At 41.3% G+C, this 24695-nt stretch overlaps 2 protein-coding genes across 2 annotated transcripts in view; both read left to right on the top strand.

Moving 5' to 3' along the window:
• The window catches only part of cntn5 (contactin 5), a 65968-nt gene that overhangs the window by 20220 nt on the left and 21053 nt on the right, over positions 1-24695 (top strand). The window contains exons 6-10 of the mRNA XM_061072674.1: positions 6532-6634; positions 12860-13041; positions 16571-16707; positions 16827-16956; positions 20093-20237. Coding sequence (XP_060928657.1) covers positions 6532-6634; positions 12860-13041; positions 16571-16707; positions 16827-16956; positions 20093-20237 — 697 coding nt within the window. The remainder of the gene's footprint in view (positions 1-6531; positions 6635-12859; positions 13042-16570; positions 16708-16826; positions 16957-20092; positions 20238-24695) is intronic.
• Positions 2149-3051, top strand: LOC133003086 (sodium/potassium-transporting ATPase subunit beta-233-like). Its single transcript, XM_061072679.1, has one exon. It carries the CDS (start codon positions 2149-2151, stop codon positions 3049-3051), a length of 903 nt encoding a protein of 300 aa, XP_060928662.1.

Below are 24695 nucleotides of genomic sequence, written 5' to 3'. Positions count from 1 at the left end.
CAGGAGTGAACATGTGTTTTATTCATGTGAGGATACAGTTTTGTTTATAGTGACCACAGATCAGATGCAAAATTACCACTATTCATGATTATTTATTTACCACTAGCAAGATGCTTTCTTTGGATGGCAGTTATTTATTATGAAATTATTTTAACGATTCATCCTCAAACTGATTGACAGGTAATTTAATACGTGAAGCAACATTGAACAGATGCTGATTCTGAGTTATCACATTTATACATGGTCTGTTTAAATCAGAAATGTTGGTAAATACATTACAATACAAAGACATTACATTCATTAAATTAAATTAAATTAAAATTAAATTAAACCCTACAGCACTCAGGTCGTTTCAGTCACATTTAACAGGTAGGACCTGGGTGACTACTCCTCTTGGAAGACCCCACTTACATCTGGGGTACCTCAAGGATCCGTTCTAGGCCCTGTCCTATTCTCCCTATATATGCTGCTCGTAGCATCAATTTTTGAAAAATGTAATGTCGTTTTTCATTGCTATGCACATGACATTCAAATATACTTGCCCCTGAACCTTAAAACTAAGACTTCACTGCAGCCCCTGTTTGAATAATGGATGGATTCAAACGTCCTCGAATTAAATACCTTTTTCCAACTAGGACTCCGAGCCAAAGTAAAGGCCTATCTCCCACAAAAAGACCTAGAGAGGGGGATCCATGCCTTTATAACCTCCCGTCTTGAATATTGCAATTCCCTGTTTGTGGGCTTAGACCAGGGGTGTCCAAACTTTTTGTCTCGAGGGCCACATACAGAAAAAAATACCAAGGACTGGGCCACTCACGCCGCCACGCCCCCCTGCCCTGGAGTGGACTGTTGACAGTCGCATCGCTCAGGGCGGGGAGGGCGTGGCAGCGTGGCGTGGTGGCGTTCTGAGGGACAGCTAGCAAGTCAGCAAAGCAATTCACCGCCAGACCACTAGGTGGAGGAACGTTTTTTGTCAAAGACAACCTTAGAGACACCTTCTTTGTGTGTGGCAGTCTTTGTCGACTGTTTATTACTTTTTCTGGAGGACAAATTTGTCCCTGATCTTTCTACACAGCTTCGTACACTCGTCGACCTGCAAACCGACGTCAGCCGCGATCTCCTTCCAGGAATTGCAGGTCATCTGCGTGTCATTGTATTTAGTCAGTGACGGGTTATACAAGTGGTCAGACTTTCAGATCTCTTCTGCCAAGTGCTCTTCTATTTGGTCCATATCCGTTCTTCTAAGTCTTCCTTGGTTTCTGCCGGTATTATGGGGCATGAAACCGGAAATATGACTCTGGAAAGGATGTAGTTAGCGGACCAATCACAGCCTTACGGGCTGCGTTAGGCTTGCGTAGCTTTGGCGTAGAGTTACAAAAATTGGTGAACGCACGCAAGCACGCAAGGGGCTCTTGCGTGCTTGCGTGCCCCCTCTGAGCCCTACTAAATTTTGAGTTTCAAAAAAAAAAAAAAAAAAAAATAATTTTTTTTTTATACATTATATTTTTATACATTGATGCGGGCCAATTAAAAACGGATGGCGGGCCGCAGTTGGCCCGCGGGCCGTAGTTTGGACACCCCTGGCTTAGACCAATCCTCTATTCAACGCTAAAACACTTTCAATCCAACCTAAAACGCATCTGTTCTCCTTGGCTTTCTCCTCGAGTTAAGTAGGTTTTCATTTAATTTATTGTATCGTATATCTCATATTTTATTTTCTCTTACTTTAATTATTTGACCTACTTGCACATGTTACTGTCCTCTCGTTGTACCGTTACACTTGTAAAGCACTTTGATCAACCAAGTGGTTTTAAATGTGCTGTATAAATAAAATTGGCATAGACATAAAAAAATATAATACATTTCCAAAAAGATCATAGCAATAAAAATGCAGATAAAAAAAATGGCAATAAAGACAAAAAAAACAAAACATAAATCAAAGGAAATATTTAATGTCAAATATGAAAGGAATAAAAACGCTCTTTGATACGACCTCTCACCTTGGATGAACCTGCAGGCTTACGAATCAGTCCTTTCCCATTTCCTGTGCGGAACAGTCAACAACATTCTGAGCTAGAAGCACCATAACCACAGCCGTGAAGTCGCACTCAAGTTAGGCCAATGGAGGGCACTAACCGAGGAGCTAACATGTCGGGATATGTACACAGGGCCGGCGGCTGGAGGACTTTGGTTTGGAATTCAGAGAAGAAGGAGTTTATGGGACGAACGGGCTGCAGCTGGTTTAAGATCCTCTTGTTTTACGTGTTATTCTACTCATTCCTTGCTGGATTTTTTACGATGACCATTCAGGTTTTGCTGCTCACTATAAGTGACTACAAACCCACCTACCAGGACAAAGTTACTCCCCCAGGTCTGTCACACACCCCACGCTCGCTGAAATTTGAAATTGCTTTCAACAAGTCGGATGAGGCCTCGTATAGGAAGTACGTCAACAGCGTGGCGACTTTCCTTGAACAGTACGAGGAGGAACGACAGACTACTCTGATGAAATTCGAAGACTGTGGAAGTTCCTCTCAGACGTACAAGGACCGTGGACCTCTGGTGAGCGACGCCGGACAGAGGAAAGCCTGTCGCTTCCTCAAGACCTGGCTCGGCGACTGCTCAGGGGTCAGCGACGCCACCTTCGGCTTCAAGGAGGGAAAGCCCTGCCTTATTGTCAAGCTCAACAGGATAGTCAACTTCAGGCCAATAGTTCCCTTAAATCAGTCAGTCCCAGAAGCTCTTCAGGGCAAACTAATGCCCAACCTGATCCCTATTCACTGCAAGAATCGGAGAAAAGAGGATGCAGACAAGATTGGAGAGATCAAGTACTTCGGCTTCGATGGAGGCTTTCCTCTCCAGTACTACCCGTACTACGGCAAACTGCTGCATCCTCAGTACCTGCAGCCTCTGGTGGCCATCCAGTTTGCCAACCTCGCTCTGGACCAGGAGCTCCGCATCGAGTGCAAAGCATACGGAGAAAACATTGGCTACAGTGAGAAAGACCGCTACCAAGGACGTTTCCTTGTCAAGATCACAATCAGCTCTTGACCTCAGCCATGCTTTACACTAGCTGATCTGTGTGTTTATCAAGGGTTAGAGTCTAAAATACAAAAATCCGCAATAGCAAATATTTATTCTACTGTAAATGAAAATATTCCTTGAGCCAGGAGATGTATTCATCTGTTACTTTAAAACCACGATTCCACTGCTGGTGTGTAGCGGGCGTGTGTTTCTGTCCCCAGAGTATTTCATTCTGATGTGGTTTCCATTTATTTTTGGACGAGTATTTTTTGAATTATCCATCTACAACTAAAAACTCTTCTATTTGGAAGAAAATTCATGTCATCACAGATTCCACCCTTGGCTGGCTCCAAACTGAACTTTAAAGCAACCTGCGAAGCTTCGTGCAAAACAAGGAAAATGTCTTATTTTAATATTGACACTATTTTATGATTCTTTTATTGAGTCTGTTTTATCATTAACTTTGGTGTCGTGGTTTGGTCACCTGCCTTTAAACCAGGGGTGTCCAAACTACGGCCCGCGGCCCAACTGCGGCTCACCATCCATTTTTAAATCCGCATCAAAACAATAATAAATAAATAAAAACACCAACAATTTTTGAAACTTACAATTATGTAGCACTTAAATGTCACTAACTTATAGCACTTTGTAGTTTTGCTTTATTTTTGAAGAAATTCTACTTTCTTGATTCTTGTTGTTCTGGGTTTGTACCCTCGGGGTTGATGCACTGATGGTGAGTCGCTTTGGATAAAAGCGTCAGCTAAATTAAATGTAATGTTATGTAATGTAATGTAATGGACTATGTATTGCCCACTGTATTGCACTTCTCAACGGGCTGTAGCCACATTTGCACATTTGTCCCTATCCAGTCTTTCTATTGATAGTGATGCATTTTAGCCCTTTTGTCATGGTTTTTCATGTTTTTTCTGTTTTTCTGTTTTTATGGTCCTCTCTTGTAGTTGTGTTATAATGTTGTACTGTTTTTTGGATGGATATGCCTTCTCTTCAATAAAGTTACCTAGCCTAACCTATTGCTTTTCCCTACAGAGAAGTGGTGGAGGTTACAGTGGCACTGGAGCATCACTGGTGTTGTTGTTGCCGCCGAAAGCCATTTTCTCTCTCCACACCGACACTAGTATCAGTATAACACAATATTTGCCGGCACATGTCATCTCCACATGGGCATGTGTGCTGGTACTTCACGGTAAATGATTATTGACGACCTTAGGCCCACAGCCATATTGGATGTCAGCATGATTTTTTACCAACCCACATATTTTTTAGTGGTGCAGTCAAAACAACTCGTTCTGCGTTACCCTCAACATACACATTCTGCTTTCCACTATCATACACATATTATTCTTTGAAGAGCAGCACACTGAATCTGTCCAGGCTAATGGGGTCGTTGCTTTTAGTGCATTCGAAACAAATTGAATTGTATGTTATATATGTTGTGATCATTGGGAACATGCAGCAGTTGGAAATAAACTGCTTCACATGCTCTAGACAAAACTAAATCATCTAAAATATTAAACTCCGTGCATGAGGCTCTGCTGAACCGATGATGCAGTATAGATGGAGAATCATTCGTTTCTCTATGAAGACATCGAGGTGTGACAATCCGATCACGATAAGTGTCCAGCTGTCCAGGAATCGCCTGAACCAATTCAAATATATGGCGATACAGGAAGTGCAAAGGGGAAATACAAAAATTATATTTGAATATGAATATTAAAAAATGAGTTTGTCAAAACATTCAAATCTACGAAGCCTGTTTTTGTCTATATTTTCAAAAGTTCAAAGGTTGCACTGCATTAGTGCCTGTGAGAGGCATGACAACTCCAAACACTCATCTATTCCAGGATCAGAGAGCTGATAAAGCGGATAAAGCACTTCTCTGCTCTCTACGCCATTAGCCTGGAGCCCTGGAAGTTTTTTTAGGACATGCTTGGAAATTGGTTTGAAGAAGAACAAAGCACGATAGAAAAAAGTCATTTTCATTTAATAAATAAATAAAGTTGAGACGTATCAAAAAAATAAAATGCTATGTGAGAAATGAGGGTCAGTAACATTTTAGCACATCAGGCCTGGACATTATTTATCTCACTTCCTTCTCGTCCAGCCACTGAGGCTGAATTTAATGTTGAATGTACTGTGGCCAATGAAATATTGAAAATTCATTATATGTGAAGGGCTGCTTTGGAGCCGTAAATGTTGGGAATGAGATTGAAATTGAAAAGTCCTTCGGAACAAATATCATAAAACTCCTTTCTCTTACATCGAGCAGCACAGCTCAACAACCTCACTCCTTCTTTTTTGCAGCAGCCATTTTATCACACACAACAAGTGTCAGGTACACGTGTGTGTGTGTGGGGGGGTAATTATTGTTTATCATATGCAGTGCCAGGCATTGGTCTCACTGATTATCTACATCACCGCACATCTGGAGGAGCGCTGCATATGCTCTCGTATGGTTTTCTTGTGAACTTGGGCGCGGGGGGTGGGGTCGGGGGTGCAGCTGTCAGCGGCGCTCACTTGTGATTGTGTTTGTATGTAACGCCGCGTGGTGAAGAGAACAAACGCTCATGTGATATTCATATCGCAAAGCTCCTGCTTAACAAGACAGATAATAGTAATGAGATCCCAGGTGAAGGTGCTTTTCCTTTGCTCCGGCGAATTTGCTCAATGTCATCCGACGTGTCACTCCCGGCAAATGGTTACAAATGGCCGCCTTAACGTACGGATGAGTAAACAAAGACAACACATCCTCTGGCTGTGAGAGCGGCGGAGGTGTGAGTCTTGGTGGCACTTAGCAAAGTAGGATACAAAAAACAACAACCTTTGTATCCTTCATAGCGTTTTGGGGAATTGTGGAGTGGTTTACTAATTCCTGGGGACAATGCACCAAGGCACCATGTTGACACCGGAGAGCATCGTCTTGGTGATTTGTTTTTGTGATAGTGAGGCGTCTGAGGCTTTTCAAGCATTCATGTCAGGTTCTGTTAAAACACATCAATGCAATGTTGAGTAATTTTCCACACAAACACACACACACAGGGTATGTTAAATCCACTTTTTTATGTCTGTTTTTGAAAACTAATGATTATTCAGTCGCATGCTATGTATTTCATCATCGCTGCCACATGCCCTATTAATAAACTGTGTGTAATGTTAAAGTGAATAGTGGAACAATGTACCAGATGGCGTGCATAATGTGCCGTCACTGCATTATTTAATGTACTGTGTGTACTTCCAGGGGTATAAATACGAGGAATACTTAAGATATGCTGCTTCATGTTTTCCCCCCAGTTTGTTGGTTACATATGATACAATACTGAACAAGAATAAAAAGTTATATAAAGTGGACATTGCCCTTTATTTTGAAATGACTGTGCCCTGTCTCTGGGTCGCACACTGCACGAAAAGATGATGATAATGGCAAATGGGCGAGTGTTTCAATCTGCCTCCCTCTAATGTCTGCAATTTCTCTTTCCTAACCTTTTCCAGGTGTCATGGGTGAATATGAGCCCAAAATTGAAGTGCATTTCCCTACATCTGTTCTGGCTGCCAAAGGAGTTACTGTCAGGCTGGAATGCTTTGCTCTGGGGAAGTAAGTAAACAACGGCATATTGCACAAATACAGGTAGCAGTTTATTACAGCAATATAAAATTAATCACCAGGCACAATAAACCGCAGCCTATCGCCGCTCTGTTGCCGAGAGAGATCCTTGGGATAATGCTCCCTGTGTTTTTTTTCTTTGTCTCGTGTTTAAATTAGATCATCCCGGTACCTGAGTGGGAACATATCTGGTCCTCAGGCGGGATGTTAAGTGAGTGTAGAGAAGTGCGGCATCGTGGCTCAGCTGTTAGATGACATGTTAGTGCACGGAGGGGGAAGACTCAATGGGGAATTCTGCCCTGGGGGCCCATGTGTTCTCGTAATTGAGAGCTCTAATGTATCTGTGTTTCCTGGGTGCTTTCAGGGGCTGTTGTGAATGTAGGAAGCCGAGGTTATGTCTGTGGGAGGGAAATGAAATCGGTAACAGTCGTCTGCCAGGAGGGACAGCGATGCTTTTGTCCACGGAGACTAAAACCCAGAGCACTTACCTCCTTGGCTGAAGTTAGCTTCACGGTTCACGAAGCTGCTTCACTTTAAAAATGAATTTAAGATAAAGTTCGGGTCGACTTGACCCAAAAATTTGAATTTTTGCAGTAATTTGAAAATTACTGCAAAACATTGTCACTCTGTTCTCTGGTGAACTGGGGTTTGACTTTACGTTAAATAATTTGACATCAGACCCATTAGTCATGTATCATCCTTTCTCCATCCTGTTTATAAATGTTCACCACGAATTATTCATCGCTGACTTCTATCTTGAGTGCAAACAGTCTCTAATCTCGAGATGAGTAAGGACCTCATAATTGTTTACCTTCATTTCAATTAATTATCCACATTACGGTGAGTCATTTCCTAAATATATAGACACTGGGTTCTAATCTCACACCTCTTGGTTTCCTTATGAAGCCGGGGCGAAGTTTTTAAATAAATGTAGAACAGCCAAACAGCTTTAGTTCTTTTTTTTCTTTTGCTCCTGTGATTCTCTCAATGAAGTAATTTGCGGCTGATGGCTCTCAGTCAGCCGGTGACTTACCCTCGTGCGTAGAGATGAATGATTTATCAGCGCACCCTATTAAGAAACCGCCCGTCTTTATATAGCTGTGGAGAACGAAGTTAAAATAGGTTTTGTTCTCCTGTTGATCAATATGTATGATGGCACGGCGAGCTCAGCCGGGGCAGAGCGGCTCTTTGTGCGTGAACGCCGGCGCTCCTTGATGTGATTCTCTCTCCTGATATTTGTGACAGTACTTTGTAGGCCACAGTCAAGGGCAAAGAGAACAATGAGATGATGAAAATGAAAGAGAGACCCATAAAAACACAGCCCTCCTTAGTTTTAATGAGTTTTCACATTCACGGGTTGTTGTGTTATTTTTAGCAGTGCCTGCAAAGAGTGATTATTCATCACGGGTTTGTAGCTGGTGGGTACGTGGAAAGAAATCCTGCGTAAAGTGATAATAACTGTTTACTGTTGTGGACCGGACCACCACTGTGCTTCTGATGTTTGGAGTTATTTCATATAAATAAAAAGAGAAATTTATAACCACATACTGGAAAGGGGAATTGTTAATACTTTCCTAAAAGGGCTCATTGCATCGTTTACGTGAACAGGACACAAAAGGAATTCTGCAGCAAGGTTCATCTGGCATTTTATTTTATTTTTGTTTGTAGACATCGACTAAAGTTGCTTTCTAGCCAACTAGTAAGGTGCATACCTCCGCTCCAGACCCAGGTTATGGAGGTTGAGATGTCTCACACAAGCACATTGGCCGAAAACAGGAACACAAAAGCCGCAACACAACAACAAAAGGCACAATATTAATTCAAAAATCACAACACAATGGCAAAATCCTGCATTTGTGCCAAAATCTTGTTTTTATTGTCAATATCCTTTTTTATCCTCTTCTTCTGTTGTGGTTGTTTTTCTGTTGTGTGGCTTTTGCGTAGTCGTTTCCATCGATGTGATTGTGTGAGAAGTCTCGCAAAAATGAATCTATAATAAAGACAAGAGAGACACCTATTTAAATAAACAGTTTGAGTGTAGCACCATGTAAACAGTTGAGGATCCACCTCTTTGTGTATTTCCAAATTCCATCTCTTCCTCCAGGTTTCATGGAAATTGATTCCGTAGTTTTAATCCAACCGTCGAACACATCAGGCAACAAAACAAATCGACAGGGTGAGAACATGAATCTCTGCTCGGGGTAATTAGCTCATTTCTCAGAGCAGTCAGTGTTGCAAACCAAACATGTCACTGCTCACTGTCATCATCCCCACCGCTCGTTTGCTGGTTTGTCTGTCTCCCAGCATATAGTCAATGTTTTCCTTTTGCACGATTCCCATTAGCTTCTATCACAGCCTCGGGCTTGTAGCTTCTAGCTGTTTAACAGAGTAGCTCAGTATGCAGATCTATTTCTGCTCTCCCTTTATTTCCAGTTAATGCGAAGCTGCTGTGAGGACAAGCTGAAGTGAATATAGCCACATATTGATGATGGTATATGCTACTTGCAAATTTCCAAACAATCCAAATCCAATTCAAACCCATGGCTTTTCTCAGTGTGATTCATACGAAGCAGCGGACAGTGTTGTTGGCTGCGTTCATTTCAAAGGATACTGCAGTTTGAAGTTCGCTGTATAGTTCAAAAGCCTTGTACGTTTGATGGGTTACACATTCTCCCACTCGTTTCCACTTAAAATATAATATGGAGCATGCGGTGGATGCTTTCATCCAAATTGCCTCGGTGTAGTGGATATACTTTTAGTTTCTGTGACCCCAGAGGGAATCAAACTCTCCAAACCCTTACAGTTTCCTTTTTGAGCTGCACAGGACCACAAGGACCTCGCTGACAGCGGCAGAAGAGAGTGCCTCTTAATGACGGCACATCTCATACCACAGCGGCTAATGTCTTTGAGAGACAGTTGTTGTGCTCCGGTCATACGGGTATAAATGTGGCTTTTGTGTTTCAGGTAGATTCCTCTTCAAACAGCTATAGAACCTCCTGAAGGGGCCAAATAAATCCCAGAGCTGAGCAAACAAGCTAAATCCTGGGATATTATTCAGATGTTAATAAGCTAAAAACAAACCTATTCTCCAGTAAATTCTCAGTATTAGTTTTAATTCTGAACCTTTTCTATGGAGCTAGTCTTGATGAGGTGCACAACAAATGTGTGGAAAGTTAATTAAGATGTAATCTACGGCGCTTGCCTGTGGGTGCGTTCTCGAATGGAAAACTGTAACACTTAAAAATAAACTGTATGCAAGACATTCACAATAAAGAGGGGATATAATACTCAATGTGACCGCTTTGTTGAAAATCTACCTTGCAGAGCTTTTTCAGAAGTTGTCCAAATGTACGTGGACTTACTTGTGTTTCTTTAAGACATTTCACCTCTTAGGTTAAACCGACTAAGCGACTAAGATGTTTTCTTTCATTCTTTGGTCGTTTTTTATCGACTGCTTCATGCAGAAGACTCTGACTGGCAGAGTTTCTTATTTCCAAACTGAATGAGTCTATTCTCTGCCGCCCGCCCCCAGTCCTGTGAACACATACAGCTCATTACTCTGCCTCCGAAGGGAAATGCTGCCGTAGACTCAGGAAGATTCAGCCCTGATGCTCGGGTCCCTCCAGGTCCCTGTAGAATCGCTGTGTTCTCTAACTTATCAGGAGTTTACTCGGAGCCAAAGGTCTCGGCAAACTTTTTCCTCACATATAAGGACAACTGCACGTAATGTTCACAAGTACCGATTCAATCTGTCCTCCCTTTATTAGAATGTATGTAATTTATATGTTCTTACTCGCCACAGAGGCATTAAAATGAAAATGCCAAGCACTAAAAATATGGCCCCAGATAGTAAATTTGCATAAGACTTTTATTGTTTAGTTAACTCACTATTACAGTATATAATATACCCATAGTGGTGAGGTGATACTAGTAATGATGTACAATCTTTAATTAGAATAATGTTCACACCTTCGCCTCACAGTTTCCTTTAATTCAACTCCCTTGCAATATCAGATTTTTCTTTTCATATCTCTCATTATTGAAGAAAGTTGAATATACAATCCGAAATCTGCCCCTTTGTCCACATCTGTGCCAAAATGTAAAGACTTATTTCTTGGCCCAGGTTCATTGTTCCACTACTTTCCATGTTAATCCTTTATGTAGTTTTTGCGTAATCCTCCTGACAAAGAAACAGACAGAGGTGAGAACATCATCTTCTTAGGTAAAATTACATTTCTTCCTCATCTGAGGGATTAACTGGAATTCACGAGACATAAATATCGAATGTAGAAAAGCTCAACTTTCCATGTTTTAGTCTTTGTACATCGTAATATATCTTCTATTAAGAAACTAATCTACCTTTTATTCCACGTTTGGGATATAAATTAAACATTAATCAAAACTTGGTCTCAAGACAAACTGACAGAACTTTGTCCCTGGACCCTTGTGACTGAAGTGTGTTTGAATCCACCGACTATTTTTCATTACTTAGCTTCACACTCCCGGTGATGTGAGGAAGCCTAAATGTGTGCTGTGAGGTAATGAGCTAGCAATTCAAAAGAACAAAATTTAAACCATTAGTCCAAAAAGAAAGAAAGGAAAGAATGTGACATAAAACTTCCTTCAAAAATGAAAAGGAATAACACTTTGTTTAATATAAAACAAGCTCTGAATCCTAATTTGAGCTCATTGCCGCCAAGAGCGCTTGGATGTCCTTGTGAAAATTTGGAACAGATCAAAAAAGCTCAGGGATGTAACGTTTCCATCTCCGGCTAAATGACTGATGGGTTCGCTGGAGGTTTTGTGTGGCGTCAGATTTCCATCTCTCAGAGACACGTCTGTTCTCGTTGTCGTACAAGAGAACGCCACTGATGGCGAGCTCCTAGTCAGACGTCTTCCTGCCGGGCGTGCGAGTCATCTATCACGAGAGCCTATAGGGCAAGCCGTGGATAAACAAGGATAGATGGCGGCGCTCACACACTAATCATAAAGATCCGTGGAGTATTGTCTGTGTCCCTCGGGGGAGCTGGGGTCTAACGCGGGGGGGCATTTGCTACAGTAAATATATCATGAGTGATCAAAAGGTTAATGACTCACATGTGGAGAAGAACCAATATTAAATAGGTGTCGTGGCGTGTCAGTGGTTAAAGCCAAGATAAGGGCTTCTGGGATCTCTCATTGCTTATTGATTTGATTATTAATATTTTAATTAATCATGGAGACGTAAATGCCCTCAACGATTTTCCAAAGGCTCGTTCTCTTCTTTTATTTTCAACGAGCTGTCCAAAGCTCAGATAACATGATTTATAAATAATAGATTGATGCAATAATCGCGAGTTTTAACATCTAAAAAGTATTAGGATTGTAAAAAGTCAGAAATATAAATTATTTACATTTTTCTCGTGCAGAGGAAAACAAGAAATAGCTGGAAAGAATCTATCAAGGTTATTTTTTTTGATTTTCTATCTTGTGTTAAGAAAGAAGTCTCAGTCTGTCTCTAGCTTGTGGCTGGAGAATCGTTGATGTTGTGACCTCACGTTGGCTGTTTAGGGCCCAAGGAGGTGCAGGAAGGATTTACATGTATTTTGGACTTGTGATGCTTTGAATATTAATACAACTATTGAGAAGACGACCGGCTCTCTGTGGCCGTGGTGTCTGGGACTCGTCAACGTGAGTGACCTTGTCGATCATGACAACAGCACGTTCACCACAACGGCGACTAATTCCCAAGTTCAGGGTTCTGTGCACCGAGTCAAACTTCAGCCAACTTTTAATAACTACATTCACAAGCTATATCAGAATCAGAATCAGAATTCTTTTATTTGCCAAGTATGTTTGCACATACAGGAAATTGCCTTGCTGTCATTGGTGCACTGAACATAAAACAAAAATAGAAACAACAATATAGAACAAAATATAATGAAATATATACAGTAACAGAGTTATGGGCACGTGCGGTGCTAAGGTGCAGAGATTGGTGATAGTGCCAATAATATATAAATTATAAATTCACAAACATACCTTCAAATATAATTAGTAACTTTAGTTAATTATTAAAAGGTCTTTTTGAGATGTCGGGTTAATGTTCTTACTTTAAAGAAAACAAAAGAAAAACATCTAAATCACATCATCATTGCAGCTCACAGCCTGTCTTCTCTCCCAGACTCTATCACTGACTGTATCTATACATCACTCTGCCCCCCCCCCCCCTCACAGCCCAGTGCCGACGATCACATGGAGGAAGATAAATGGAAACATCCCCAAGAAGGCTCGGCTTCGCAAGTCGCAGGCCGTGCTGGAGATCCCCAACATCCAGCTGGACGACTCGGGGACGTACGAGTGCAAAGCGGAGAACCCGAGAGGCGGCACGTCTTTCAAAGGACAGCTGCAGGTCTACAGTGAGTTGGAGCACATTCTCATTCCTGTGATTTCTTTTTCCTTTTTTAAAAAAATCAAACAATGTGCAGTGGGAGAATGTGTTGTGTTCCAGGGGGCACAGCGGTGCAAGGAGTTCAAACTACTGTTGAATTTTTGATGAGCTGTTTCATCCACATGGTTTCCTGCAGATTTTTAATGATGCGGTTACACTTTTCTCTGATTCAATGAGGAAGTGGTGGCCGTGGACTTGCTGACCGGTCCTTGGACTAATCGTACGACCATCAGAGATAATCCAATAACAAGGGTTCCTCAGCTAAATGAACAAGATGTTTCTCTCTCTCTCTCGAACAAACTCGTTTTCACTCTGATGTTGTTGTTGTTTTCAGAGCAAACATTTTCTGAAGTCTTTCTGAAATCTTTTATAAAGTAATTATTTTCTGTAAAACCATTTTTTCTGGTACTTTTATTCATCCAATTCTTTCTCGGAATTTGTCTGAGAAACCTTTTATGATTTTGTGGATTTTGTTGTTTTCTTTTTAAACCTTATTAAACATAAAATAATCTGTTGGCTAGAAAACCAAGGACCATAACGTATCTATACTCTCATCTAAAATCTATTTCAGGTGTATGGATAATAATGAAGTAGACAAAATAATAAAGTTTAGAAAGAAAGTTACCCACAATCATGTCAAACATTCATTAAATATTTGTATTAAAAATGTTCAAGAGATTTAAAAGACACTCAGGACGTTATAATTGTCTGTTTCACAGTTTCAGGAAGAGTAAAGCAGTTATAAATTTAGTTTTGTTACCGCAAATATTCATCTTTAAACATCAAATGATCACCTTTATGTTTTGCATTAGGATGAAGCTCAGTTTTCAGTATTCTAGCCAGCGTTAGATACCTGTGAGCTTTTCAAATTACTGCCTCTGCCCCCGTGTCCTTTATTCTTCTCTGTCTGAGCCATGTGCTCGGTCCCCAGATAATAGAGTCCCTCGGCCCCGGTAGGACACATTTCCAAGGCCGTGCGCTTCTTGGCAACCCCCATTCTGTTGCCATCACAAGGAGAACAGAGGGTCTCAATTTATAGCAGCTTCACACTAAATGTAATTTACACAGGTGAGCTGGTTGTTTGAACTTTCATGGTGAGGGAGCCTTTCCTGAACATAACAATTCAATTAAATCACATTTACAAAAGCATTTGTCCGCAACTGGCAACGTGATATAAGATTCACTCATGCTCTGCTCTGTTTGATCTCTGTAGGTTCAAACTGAATCACATATTGGTGGGAACATTTACATTTGTGATGTAACCGAGTGAGAATCTAATTTAAGAGTTTATGCAAATATAGGAGGTTAAAATAAAAAGAGTTTGACAGTGATTGACAAGAGACTGACAGAAGGATCCAGTCCCAGTGAAAACATCTTTTAAATGTTTTATTCTTGTGAATGTGCAAAAATTTAAATATTTACAACCTCAGATCAGATTCAGTATCGACAAAAATAAACTGCAGAATAGAGAAGAGGAATGTGTGCAGTGTGTCTATCTGAAGGTGTGACAGATACTCTCAGTAGCATGTGGAGTCGGACAGGAACTCACATGGCAGCTTGGAAATGCTGCTGAAACAAGAACAAGGAAAGAGGAGGAAAGAAAAGAACAGAAGCTTAATGGTTAAGGGGCCCAAGGGAGAAGGCAGTGGAGGGAGAGAAAACACTGTGTTCAAAAACATGATTCACTTGGACTGAGGAGGAGGAGAGGAGAGGAGAGGAGAGGAGAGGAGAGGAGGAGGAGGAGAGGAGGAGAGGAGAGGAGAGGAAACACTGTGTTCAAAAACATGATTCACTAGGACTGCGGAGAGGAGGAGGAGGAGAGGAGAGGGATGGAGAAGGAGAAGGAGAAGGAGAAGGAGAAGGAGAAGGAGAAGGAGAAGGAGAAGGAGAAGGAGAAGGAGAAGGAGAAGGAGAAGGAGAAGGAGAAGGAGAAGAAGAAGGAGAAGGAGAAGGAGAGGAGTAGTAGAGGAAGAATAGGGGAGAGGAAACGTTGAGGAGGGGAGAGGGAGAGGTGAGGAGAGAGGGAGAGGAGGAGGAGAGGGAGAGGAGGAAAGAGGAATAGGACATGAGGAGGAGGGGAAGACATGAGGAGGAAGAGGATAGGATAGTATGAGAAGGGGAAAGGAGTGGAGCAGGGGAGGAGGAGAAGAGGACAGGAGGGGATGAGGAGAGGATGAGGAGGGGAGAGGAGGGGAGGAGAGGAGGAGGGTAGGGACTAGAAGGAGAAGGAGAGAAGAGGGGAGGAGGAGGATTCTTTATTTTGACACCAGTCTAACTCTGGGTCCCATCAGTGAAAATCCCGTCTGTATTTTCTTATGTTCAAACAAAAGCGTCGGAGAAGTTGCTTTGATCAGAAACTTGTGTCGGTTGGATTCTGTCAGAAACTCTTTGTTTGGTTGTTGGTGGAAAAATTATCTTAACTTGAGGTTTCGTGTTTCAACCACGAAACATACAGCTTGAACATTAGAACAGATTCACCAGTGGTCGTACCAGCAGAGACAGTGTGAGTCTGGCCTCAGGATCGTTTACACAGGACTCACCCGTGTTATTTATGAATGCTCAACTGTATCACGATAATCAGTCAATGTTGATATATATGACGATATGAATCAAATACCTATTTCTGTCATTTCTGCTTCAAATGGTGAAACAGATTATTACCTCTCTCTTTTGGGGAACATGCTTTAGCCACAATTTGCTTCTTGTCCGACTTTTAATATCCAAAATATCTCCACGCTACCAAAATAATGTCTTTATTCTCATCATCACAGCCACAACAATCACAGTTTAACAACATAGCCATACATACCACACCTTTCAGATTTTAATATGGTCTAATTTGGAATAACTTGATATTCCATCAGGAACCAAGTTCAGTTAATTTGATCCTCATAAGTCTGACAAAATGATTTCAAAGATTCTTTGGTGAAAACAATGCTTCCTCTTAATCCTGGATATGTTGCACATCATTTTAAAACACCCCTCCTCCCTTGTGTTGCTGTCTACTGCACCGGTGAGCCAGCGCCTCATTAGAATAGATACGTGTGTGAGTTTTTACTTCAAGATGAAAGAGCAGAGGATCAGAAAAAGGAAGATGTCTAATTACTGGAAGTAAAGTGTGATTTTGAAGTTTGTCCAGGAGGCAGAAATAGAGAAGCTGTGAATGTCGGTGTCGTAAAGGATTCAAGGATTTTAATGTAAAGTGACATCAAAAGACTAAAAAAAAGCAAACACTTACAGAGAAAACACACAGAAGGTGCTGAAGTTGATTTAGAAAAATAAATAATTTAAACATACGTGAGCTTCTTTTAGCCCCGGTGGCATTAAGGGATTATATAAAAAAGAGGTTTGGTCTATTTCACTGTCGGCTTTAAATACAGCCTCTCGCATTGTGTGTTGACAATACCTTTATACATGTCTCCTGATTACTATATCCACTCTTTGTGTGTGTTTTTTTCAAGGATGTAATATTCTTGTATGTGTTTCTGTTGTTCCAGCCTTCCCTCAGTGGGTCAGAATGATTAATAACACCCAGATGGATAGTGGAGAGAAGCTCCATTGGGAGTGCAAGGCCACAGGGAGGCCCCGGCCCACCTACCTCTGGCTCCGCGACGGTTTGCCCTTGACCCCCCAGGTACGTCACCACGTCTGAATCATTCCCATGACACTACACCTGTAGAGTAAACATCTTTAGTTTATTCAGACTTCAGCTTCCTTTTATGCACGTTGTTCTTTTTCTTCTTCTGTGTTCAGGGTCATGTTGTGATTATGAACGGAGACCTGACGATTCACAACGTGCAGCGGACGGACTCGGGGATGTACCAGTGTGTCGCAGAGAACAAATACGGGACCATCTACTCCAGTGCTGAGCTGACGATTTTAGGTATTTTATGTTTGTATATCACAGCTTGACACTTATTGATAAAATTACAAATAATGATATAGTAATATTAGGGCTGGGCAACGATTAAAAGTTTTAATAGCGATTAATCGCATGATTTCCCTGATTAATCACGATTAATCGCATTTGTATACGCAAAATCCAATAATGAATTAAAAAGTGAGGAAAGCGCAATTTTATTTTCAATGTTCTGCCATATGAACGAAAGTGCCATAACATTTGTTGTGCAAACACTTTTAACATCAGCATTTAATACAGTAGCAGTTAAATAAAATATTCAGTGTAAATCTCAACTTAACAATGTTATCAAAGCAAATACAAAATTAAAGGTCAATGCCACTGCCAGGGCATTAATGTTATCCTCTTCGTTATGAAAAATGTATACTCCTCCCTGCGTCTAACGTAGTCTGCCGAAGCCTCGCTCCGCTCGCTGTTTCGTTGAGTGATTTGCTGATATCAACTGTGTGTTTTGCATTCAGGTGATATTTTAGACTGGAAGTACTCCGGTGATAAGAAAATTCACCTTGGCAGTGGCTACAAATAACTTTGGTTCTGTCGACTCCGCCGTCTGGAAGGACTTTAAAATGAAAATGGCCATGTAAAAGCTCCGTACCCTTATCCATGGTTGTTTATCCGCCAATTATTTTCTTTTTTCCGGTTCCGCAGCAGTCAGCAACAGACTTTCACAAAATAAAAGCCTGACTTTCACAATAAAACAATAAATAATCAAACCTGAGTTAATGCGAGATAAAATAATTGTCTGAGTTAAATAAGTGATGAGTTAACTCGATTAAAACGAGTTAACTTGCCCAGCCCTAAGTAATATACTAAACAAAAGGTTTGATGCGGTTACCTCAGAGCTCCAGCCGGGCACGTTTCTTGATCCTCTGCATGAATTGAATTGCAGACAGAGTATTGGCATCTGAATGAGGTAGCAGATGATAGGTAAGGGAGATTGAAATTCAAGTGTGTGTGGGGGGGGACGGGGCGACGCTGAACTGTGAGATGTGCTGATTGCCAATCAATGGGCCCTGATTTTGACGCCATGAATAAAAGAAGGATCCTTATGGTTGTATTCACTGAGGTGTCCACACACACATCAGGTCGAGGGGAGAGCGGAGCAGTCGCACATTGTTCTGAGCAGAATGGAAAAAACAATGACTTGTAGCTATAGATTTATACTAATGGGAGCAAACTCGAGAAGGGAGACATCAATGGTTTCTTTGATGGAGTTTAATGACTCCATCAGGGTCTTATCTCTCCGCTCTATTGTTGGTCATCAAAGCACCGACCACACGTGGATCCCAACAAACCTTCACTTTGACACGTGACTTTCATCCGATGTGTATTAGTCGGAGCTAAATTTCAATTATAACTCGTAATTGCCAAATAACAGATTTAGAATAAAGTATTTCTAGTGTTTTTGTACACAGCCAAAAATTGCACTTGTGAGTTTAAGGACGTTAACAGCCGAGGAAAACTTCTCCGGCTTTTTAAGGCTTCAGGCTGAAAGCACAACAGTCAGTGGCTGTTCACTGTTCTGTGTTCTCCTTGTCATCTTCTATACTGGGACACATCTGGTGACACCCATTCCCCTCCCGTGTTTCCCTGAGGGACAGTTTGATTTACTGTCTGCATGGCGTGCCCTTTTATGAAGGGGAATCTGTGGCATTTAAAAATAAATCCTCCAACAGGACAAAGTTCGTTTTCTACATTGTCCTTAAATTGATGGTTTTCCTTCCAGTTTAAAATCAGTGCGAATATCCACTTGTTTCGTAAGAGGCCGAGTTACAGATTTTAATAATCCTCCTCTGCGCTGACGAGGAGTTGCTCTCTGCCTCTTCTTCCAGTCTCAGTCACAATGATGATATTTGGAAGCGCGTGATGAATGTTTTCATAGCGTGACCCCCCCAAGGCATCTCTTCCCGGTGACCTGTGCTCTGTGGGAGATGTCCACAAGCAAACACTATCAGGACACATTACACGGCTAATAACAGCCTGAAGATGAGTGATCACTGGAGGCTACTGGGGGGGGCAGCGGCCGCCCTCGTGTCGGCGATCTTGTCCCAGATGCAGCTCTTCTGGGAGGGGAGCAGGTGAAGCAATAAGAGTAGCGCTGCCACCAGCTGCAGGCCTGTTTCTTATTTTGATTAAAACAAATACTCACAGCAACTGCTCTGTTCTCTGCTGTGTTTTCTGTTCCTGTCTGCAGGGACCTCTGCCACTCAGGCAGCTACTCAGGCTCAAAGACACAAGTGTTGCGGGGAGAGAGGGGTCAGCCTGTAGCTACAGATGGGATTGAATTGTCATTGTGTGTAATGTCACGTATAAAGCGTCATTCAGGATTTGAATAATCAAGGCTGACAAAGCCTCGGAGCCAGTAGACGGCCTTGATGTGTGACACAGCTCGGTACCAGGACCACATCAACTCTCCTGCCTCCAGCCCCATTTAGACCGTTACTGCTTAATTCGTTCTCTTGAGCAAGTAATAATTATAAAAAATGTTGATGTTGTGTGTTTATTATTCACTCGGGGAGCTCGGTTAGACACGGGTTAAAACTATTTCGCCCCAAAAGCGGAGGAAACCACCGAGCCATGTCATCATTAACGTGATGACATCAGTTACTGAGCAGACTCCACAACACAGATTCATATAATGGTGAATAAACACAGAATTAAGACAAAGTATGGAACATTATACAGTGTTGACAACATGTTTAAATCTGCGTTTTTATGGGTGTGCATGCTTTGAAATGTTTTATGGAAAATGTGGTTATTAGTATGTTGATCAAATACTGAACCCGCCAGCAATGTGGGAATAATTATCTTTGAATGCTGGAGCTGGAAAGTTTAATCACGTTTTCATTTCTGTTACGTTTTAGCTGCAGCACAGGGATTCAAACGGCATCGGGATATTGTTCTTTCACCACTAGGGGGCAGAACAATATGCAAAGCAAATGTACGGAAATTAGCTTTAAATAGAAGTACAGGTTTAAAACTGAATATATCTTCATTTAGTTGAGTAAAGATTGTATTTAAAGTCTTTATTTTGACAAGAGCAAAAGTTATATTACACTTTTTCATTTATGTAAAAATCCTCTGTGTTTGTCTCTCACAGCGTCGGCTCCTGTCTTCGTCCCGAACCCCGTCCGGGTCATCGCTACGCTCGGCAAAGACGTGTCGCTCGAGTGCAAACCCAGAGCGTCGCCCAAGCCGCGGATAACCTGGAAGAGAGGAGACAGACGGATACAACCCAATAGAAGGTAGAGCAGCTCTTCGGAGGCGTCGAGTTTCACTCTGGAGCTTTTTTCACAAACTGGATATCTCGTTTTGATCGTGTTGGTTAGAGAGTGTATGAAATAACGAGAAGTACTCCGGGGTTATTGATCTCTGTGAGAACAAAGTCTCTGTTCACTTACAGTTTGTGGGAAGCTGTCGGGGATCCAGTGTTGCGCTCAAGGACATCTCAGTAGAGCAGGGATTCAAACCCCACACTGCCTATGGTGACACATGGGATTAGAATTGACATAATAGATAGAACATCAAAACGGGAGTTAGGGGAGTGAATAAGTGCATTTTTGTCATTAATCTTTTCCTGGTTATTTATTTGAATGTCTGTAAGGATTTAATATAACAAAGATATTAAAGTAATATATACTTGGAGTGCAGCAGACTCCTACTGTTTTAGAAATGAACGATAAACTGTCAGAGCCCCGGAGCCTGTTACAAATTGTGATATTAAAATGCAAAAGGAAAAATACCACTGATGTAGGGATCTGCCTTAAGACCTTTATTGTGCAAAAAGGGGCTTGTTTCACTCTCTGAAATAAACCCCCTTCAAGTACTTTTATATATTTTAGAGCGAGGATTAATTTCTGCTGCCGTCACTGGGACAGATTGTGTACGTTTTCTTTGAAGACAGTGGTAGATTTACCCGTTCGCAGTTATAAATAGCCCCAGATCTGCTTCTTCCTCTGCACAGCTTAAAGTACAGAAAACTGTTAGAGGAACTTAATTCCCCTGTAAAATATGTATGAAGCCGTAAAAAGCTTTGTCTCCCTCGGTATCTCTATATTGTTTTCCGTCGTAGTTTTGCAGCATAAATTGGAGCCTTATCATCCCGGCTCAGGCCTTTTGAGGGAACATATATATACGTGTCTTGTTGTAGCACATCACAGTTTCATTACTGTAACTGAAATTAAGTGTCACTGCAAGAATAAAACACCTCAGGTACCGGGGAAGCTCTGGAGATGCAGCCGCGGCCCCACCTCCCTCTCGCAGATGCCGACAATTTAGGCCCGCACAATTGCATTTGGAATTCACATGCAGTTTGATGCATCATCTGTTATGAGGGAACATCTCTCGGTTGCACCTAGAGGGGGGCCGAGCAGGGGCGAGGGGTCCATCAATCAAACTGAGCGACACCGCTGAAGTTATCAGTCACTGCTTAGAGTCCCTGGTCTGCAGAGAGAGAGAGGGAGAGAGAGGGAGAGAGAGGGAGAGAGAGAGAGAGAGAGGGGGAGAGAGGGAGAGAGAGGGAGAGAGATTCAGCAGTCTTTTCAACAGCAAGGGCAGCCAGTTGATAGTCAGATCCTCTCTTCTTCAAAAACACAATCGTCAGACCTCTTACAGTTGGATAAAAGCAGATAATTCATAGTTTAGTGTAATTATGGTGATTTTGGAGATCGGTGCATATCTATAATTTCCTATACAGCTCATTTTAAGACCTGGTTTAGGTCTGATTCATGGGGATAGAGTTGTTGAGTTTGTTGTCCTAAAATGTTGATTATTGGGTCCTGACTTGCGTCTGGAGCCAATAACTTTCAAATCTAATTGTTTCCTTAGCTTCAAATCCCCTAATCAAATGCGATTTCAGATGTTGTTGTGACTTTAAAGCAGAGAATTGTTCACAAATAATATTATTGATAAAGCAGTTACTTAATCTCCTCCCTCGGTGTGAAATATCATTCACCATTAAAGTAATTAACTTCCTTTTGTGTAATTTTTAACTTCTCACAAATTCCCTCAGAAACTCTGTGGTTTCATCGTCTGAAACTCAAACAGGATATTTGTTTTTTATATGAACTTTACTAAAGCAGATGGATGACCTGCAACACACAGTATCTCAGCTCCGCCTTGTAAATGAATGATCTCTAACTTAAAGAATCTGAAAAGAATCTAAATCAGAGCAAAGTCGTGCATTTCCTGGTTTTGACCCGGTTGACTCCTGCACACGTTTCCTGCCGTTACCTTGTAGTGAAGTAAAGAGTTTATGGATGGAGAGCAGCTCTATTCTTGGAGGAAGCGGGGGAGGAATCGAACTCAGCGGCCTCACGTTTATCTGGCATTGACAGCTGTGCTGACTTAATGAAGGTTTGTAATTAACATGGATTTCCACTAATGTTTGGGGCTTTTGTCTTTTAAATAGAAAGTATTAGTGCCACGAGTCTGAAAGTACGTGGTCGACTCAATCGACTCCCACGGTTTCGGGGACAATAGGTGAATAATTTGGCAATTTTCATTCCGAAATGGAAAAACGTTTTTTTATTGCTGAATGATTTTCCACTATAAGAAAAATAGGAAGAATTCAGTTGCACTTCACCCAACTTCACCCCAGAAACCTTCACTTTGAATATATGTTGACATGCTGCAGGTTCGCTGTAATCTTTTAATGTTTCCCTTTAAATTTTCCTAAGGTTGAATCGTTTTGCATATTGTGTGTTATTCCCATCAGTCCCTATCTTGTCCTTTCTGCCTCAGTGTCCTTGTCAGATGTGAATTTCCTCCCTAATTTGAAAAATGTCTCCCGGCTGCAGATTGCCTCTGAATTGTGAACGGGTGGCGAGATTTTGTCACGCCCTCACAAATTCCTCTTTGCAAATTTCAATCACCTTTGCCCGTGATGAAAGAGCTTGGTGTTCATATAAATAAAAATAAATACCCAACAACATCAAGCAGTGCTTCACGCCCCAGCCCGACCAATCTGATTGTCTGATTTGAGATTAAATTGATTTCCTAATATAAAGAATAACTTCGTAAACGTGCACCCCCACCTCAGTTAGCCAAGCTGAAATCATATAAATATTTATATTCTGTGACTTGCACAGTGAGGTTAAATCCTCGCTTCCACATAAGTCACAATACTATACTTAAACATGATTTCTCCTCAGGGCGGCCATATGCTCACACACCTGCTTCTATAGTGTTGTTACATCTTGCTCTTAATTGTCCGGCTGTTAAGTACGAGTCAGACTCGATGAAAATGTAAATACAGCGATGCTCGTGTCCTTAGAGGCGACTTCAACGAATGAGCCGGGGTCGTGTTTTCCTCTCCGTTACACTCGTGTTTCCCAGGAGGACGCAGCGCTGATCTGCACATCTTTGCTCTTTGTCACATTTTTTTTGCTTGAGAATCATTGAACGCAGCAACACTTAGCGGTTTGTCAGGTGGATTCATGAGCGTCTGTTTAGATTGATGGAAAGATTGATGCTGAGGAGCAAAGAATCATAACAATGTTTATATTATCGCTGCCAAGGAGGTTATGTTTATCACCCCTGTTTGTTAGTTAGTTAGTTAGTTAGTTAGTTAGTTAGTTAGTTAGTTAGTTAGTTAGTTAGTTAGATGGTTAGTTAGTTAGTTGGTTGGTTGGTTGGTTAGTTAGTTAGTTAGTTAGTTAGTTAGTTAGTTAGTTCGTTAGTTAGTTAGTCAGTTAGTCAGTTAGTCAGTTAGTTAGTTAATACTTAGTTAGTTAGTTGGTTAGTTGGTTGGTTGGTTAGTTGGTTGGTTGGTTAGTTAGTTCTTAGTTAGTTAGTTAGTTAGTTAGTTAGTTAGTTAGTTAGTTAGTTAGTTAGTTAGTTAGTTAGTTAGTTAGTTAGCTTGTTAGTTTGTTAAATAGTTAGTTGGTTGGTTGGTTGGTTGGTTGGTTGGTTGGTTGGTTAGTTTGTTTGTTGTAGCACTTTGTAGTTTTGCTTTATTTTGAAGAAATGGTACTCTCTTGATTCTTGTTGTCCATGGTCTGTACCCTCAGGGTTGAATGCACTTATTGTAAGTCGCTTTGGATAAAAGTGTCAGCTAGAATGAAATGTTTGTTTTTTTTGGTTTATTAGTTAGTTGAATTGCAAATAAAACTATTGAACGGATTAGCATTAAACTCAGTTGAAGGATGGATCATTCAATTTTGGGTTTTGTCACTTTCTTCAACATTCTTGAGAAATAAGTTGATCTACAATTTCATTGTCAGGGAATAATTCATGGATTTTGAGGGAATAAAAACACATTTACACATTAAGGGGGAACGGATTTCTGTGAGTGTGTGAAATTTGGTGCAGCTTAATTGAATTTCAGGGGACTGTTGGGCCTTGGCGTGGGGGGTGCGCTCCACTGAGTGTCATCCCGGTTTAATGTTGTGTTCTCCACAAACGTTTTTGACAATTTTCTATAATTACGGAACTGGCTACACCTGTTGTGTTCTCTTAAAGGCACAAGATGAGACGTGGTGCATCCGTGTAACCGCATTGAAAGTCAAGAGGAAGAATTTGTTTGTTCTCTGAATCGACAACGTGGTGTCGTGTATTGTCAGTATCTTGAATAACATGTGTTTTGATCAGATTCATTCGACACGTTTAAATTATTGATTGATCCTGAAAAAATAAGCATATTTCCATGTTTTTTTGTTCAAGGTTGCACAACAGATGCAACCACGGCTCCTGACTCCACATCC

The sequence above is a fragment of the Limanda limanda genome, chromosome 6, assembly GCF_963576545.1.
Source record: "Limanda limanda chromosome 6, fLimLim1.1, whole genome shotgun sequence".
NCBI lineage: Eukaryota > Metazoa > Chordata > Actinopteri > Pleuronectiformes > Pleuronectidae > Limanda > Limanda limanda.
The sequence above is the reverse complement of the archived record's forward strand: the minus strand, read 5'-3'. Positions and strand labels throughout refer to the sequence as shown.

Excerpts from the sequence above, each read along its gene's own strand:
- LOC133003086 (XM_061072679.1), top strand. The coding sequence starts at position 2,149 with ATGTCGGGATATGTACACAGGGCCGGCGGCTGGAGGACTTTGGTTTGG.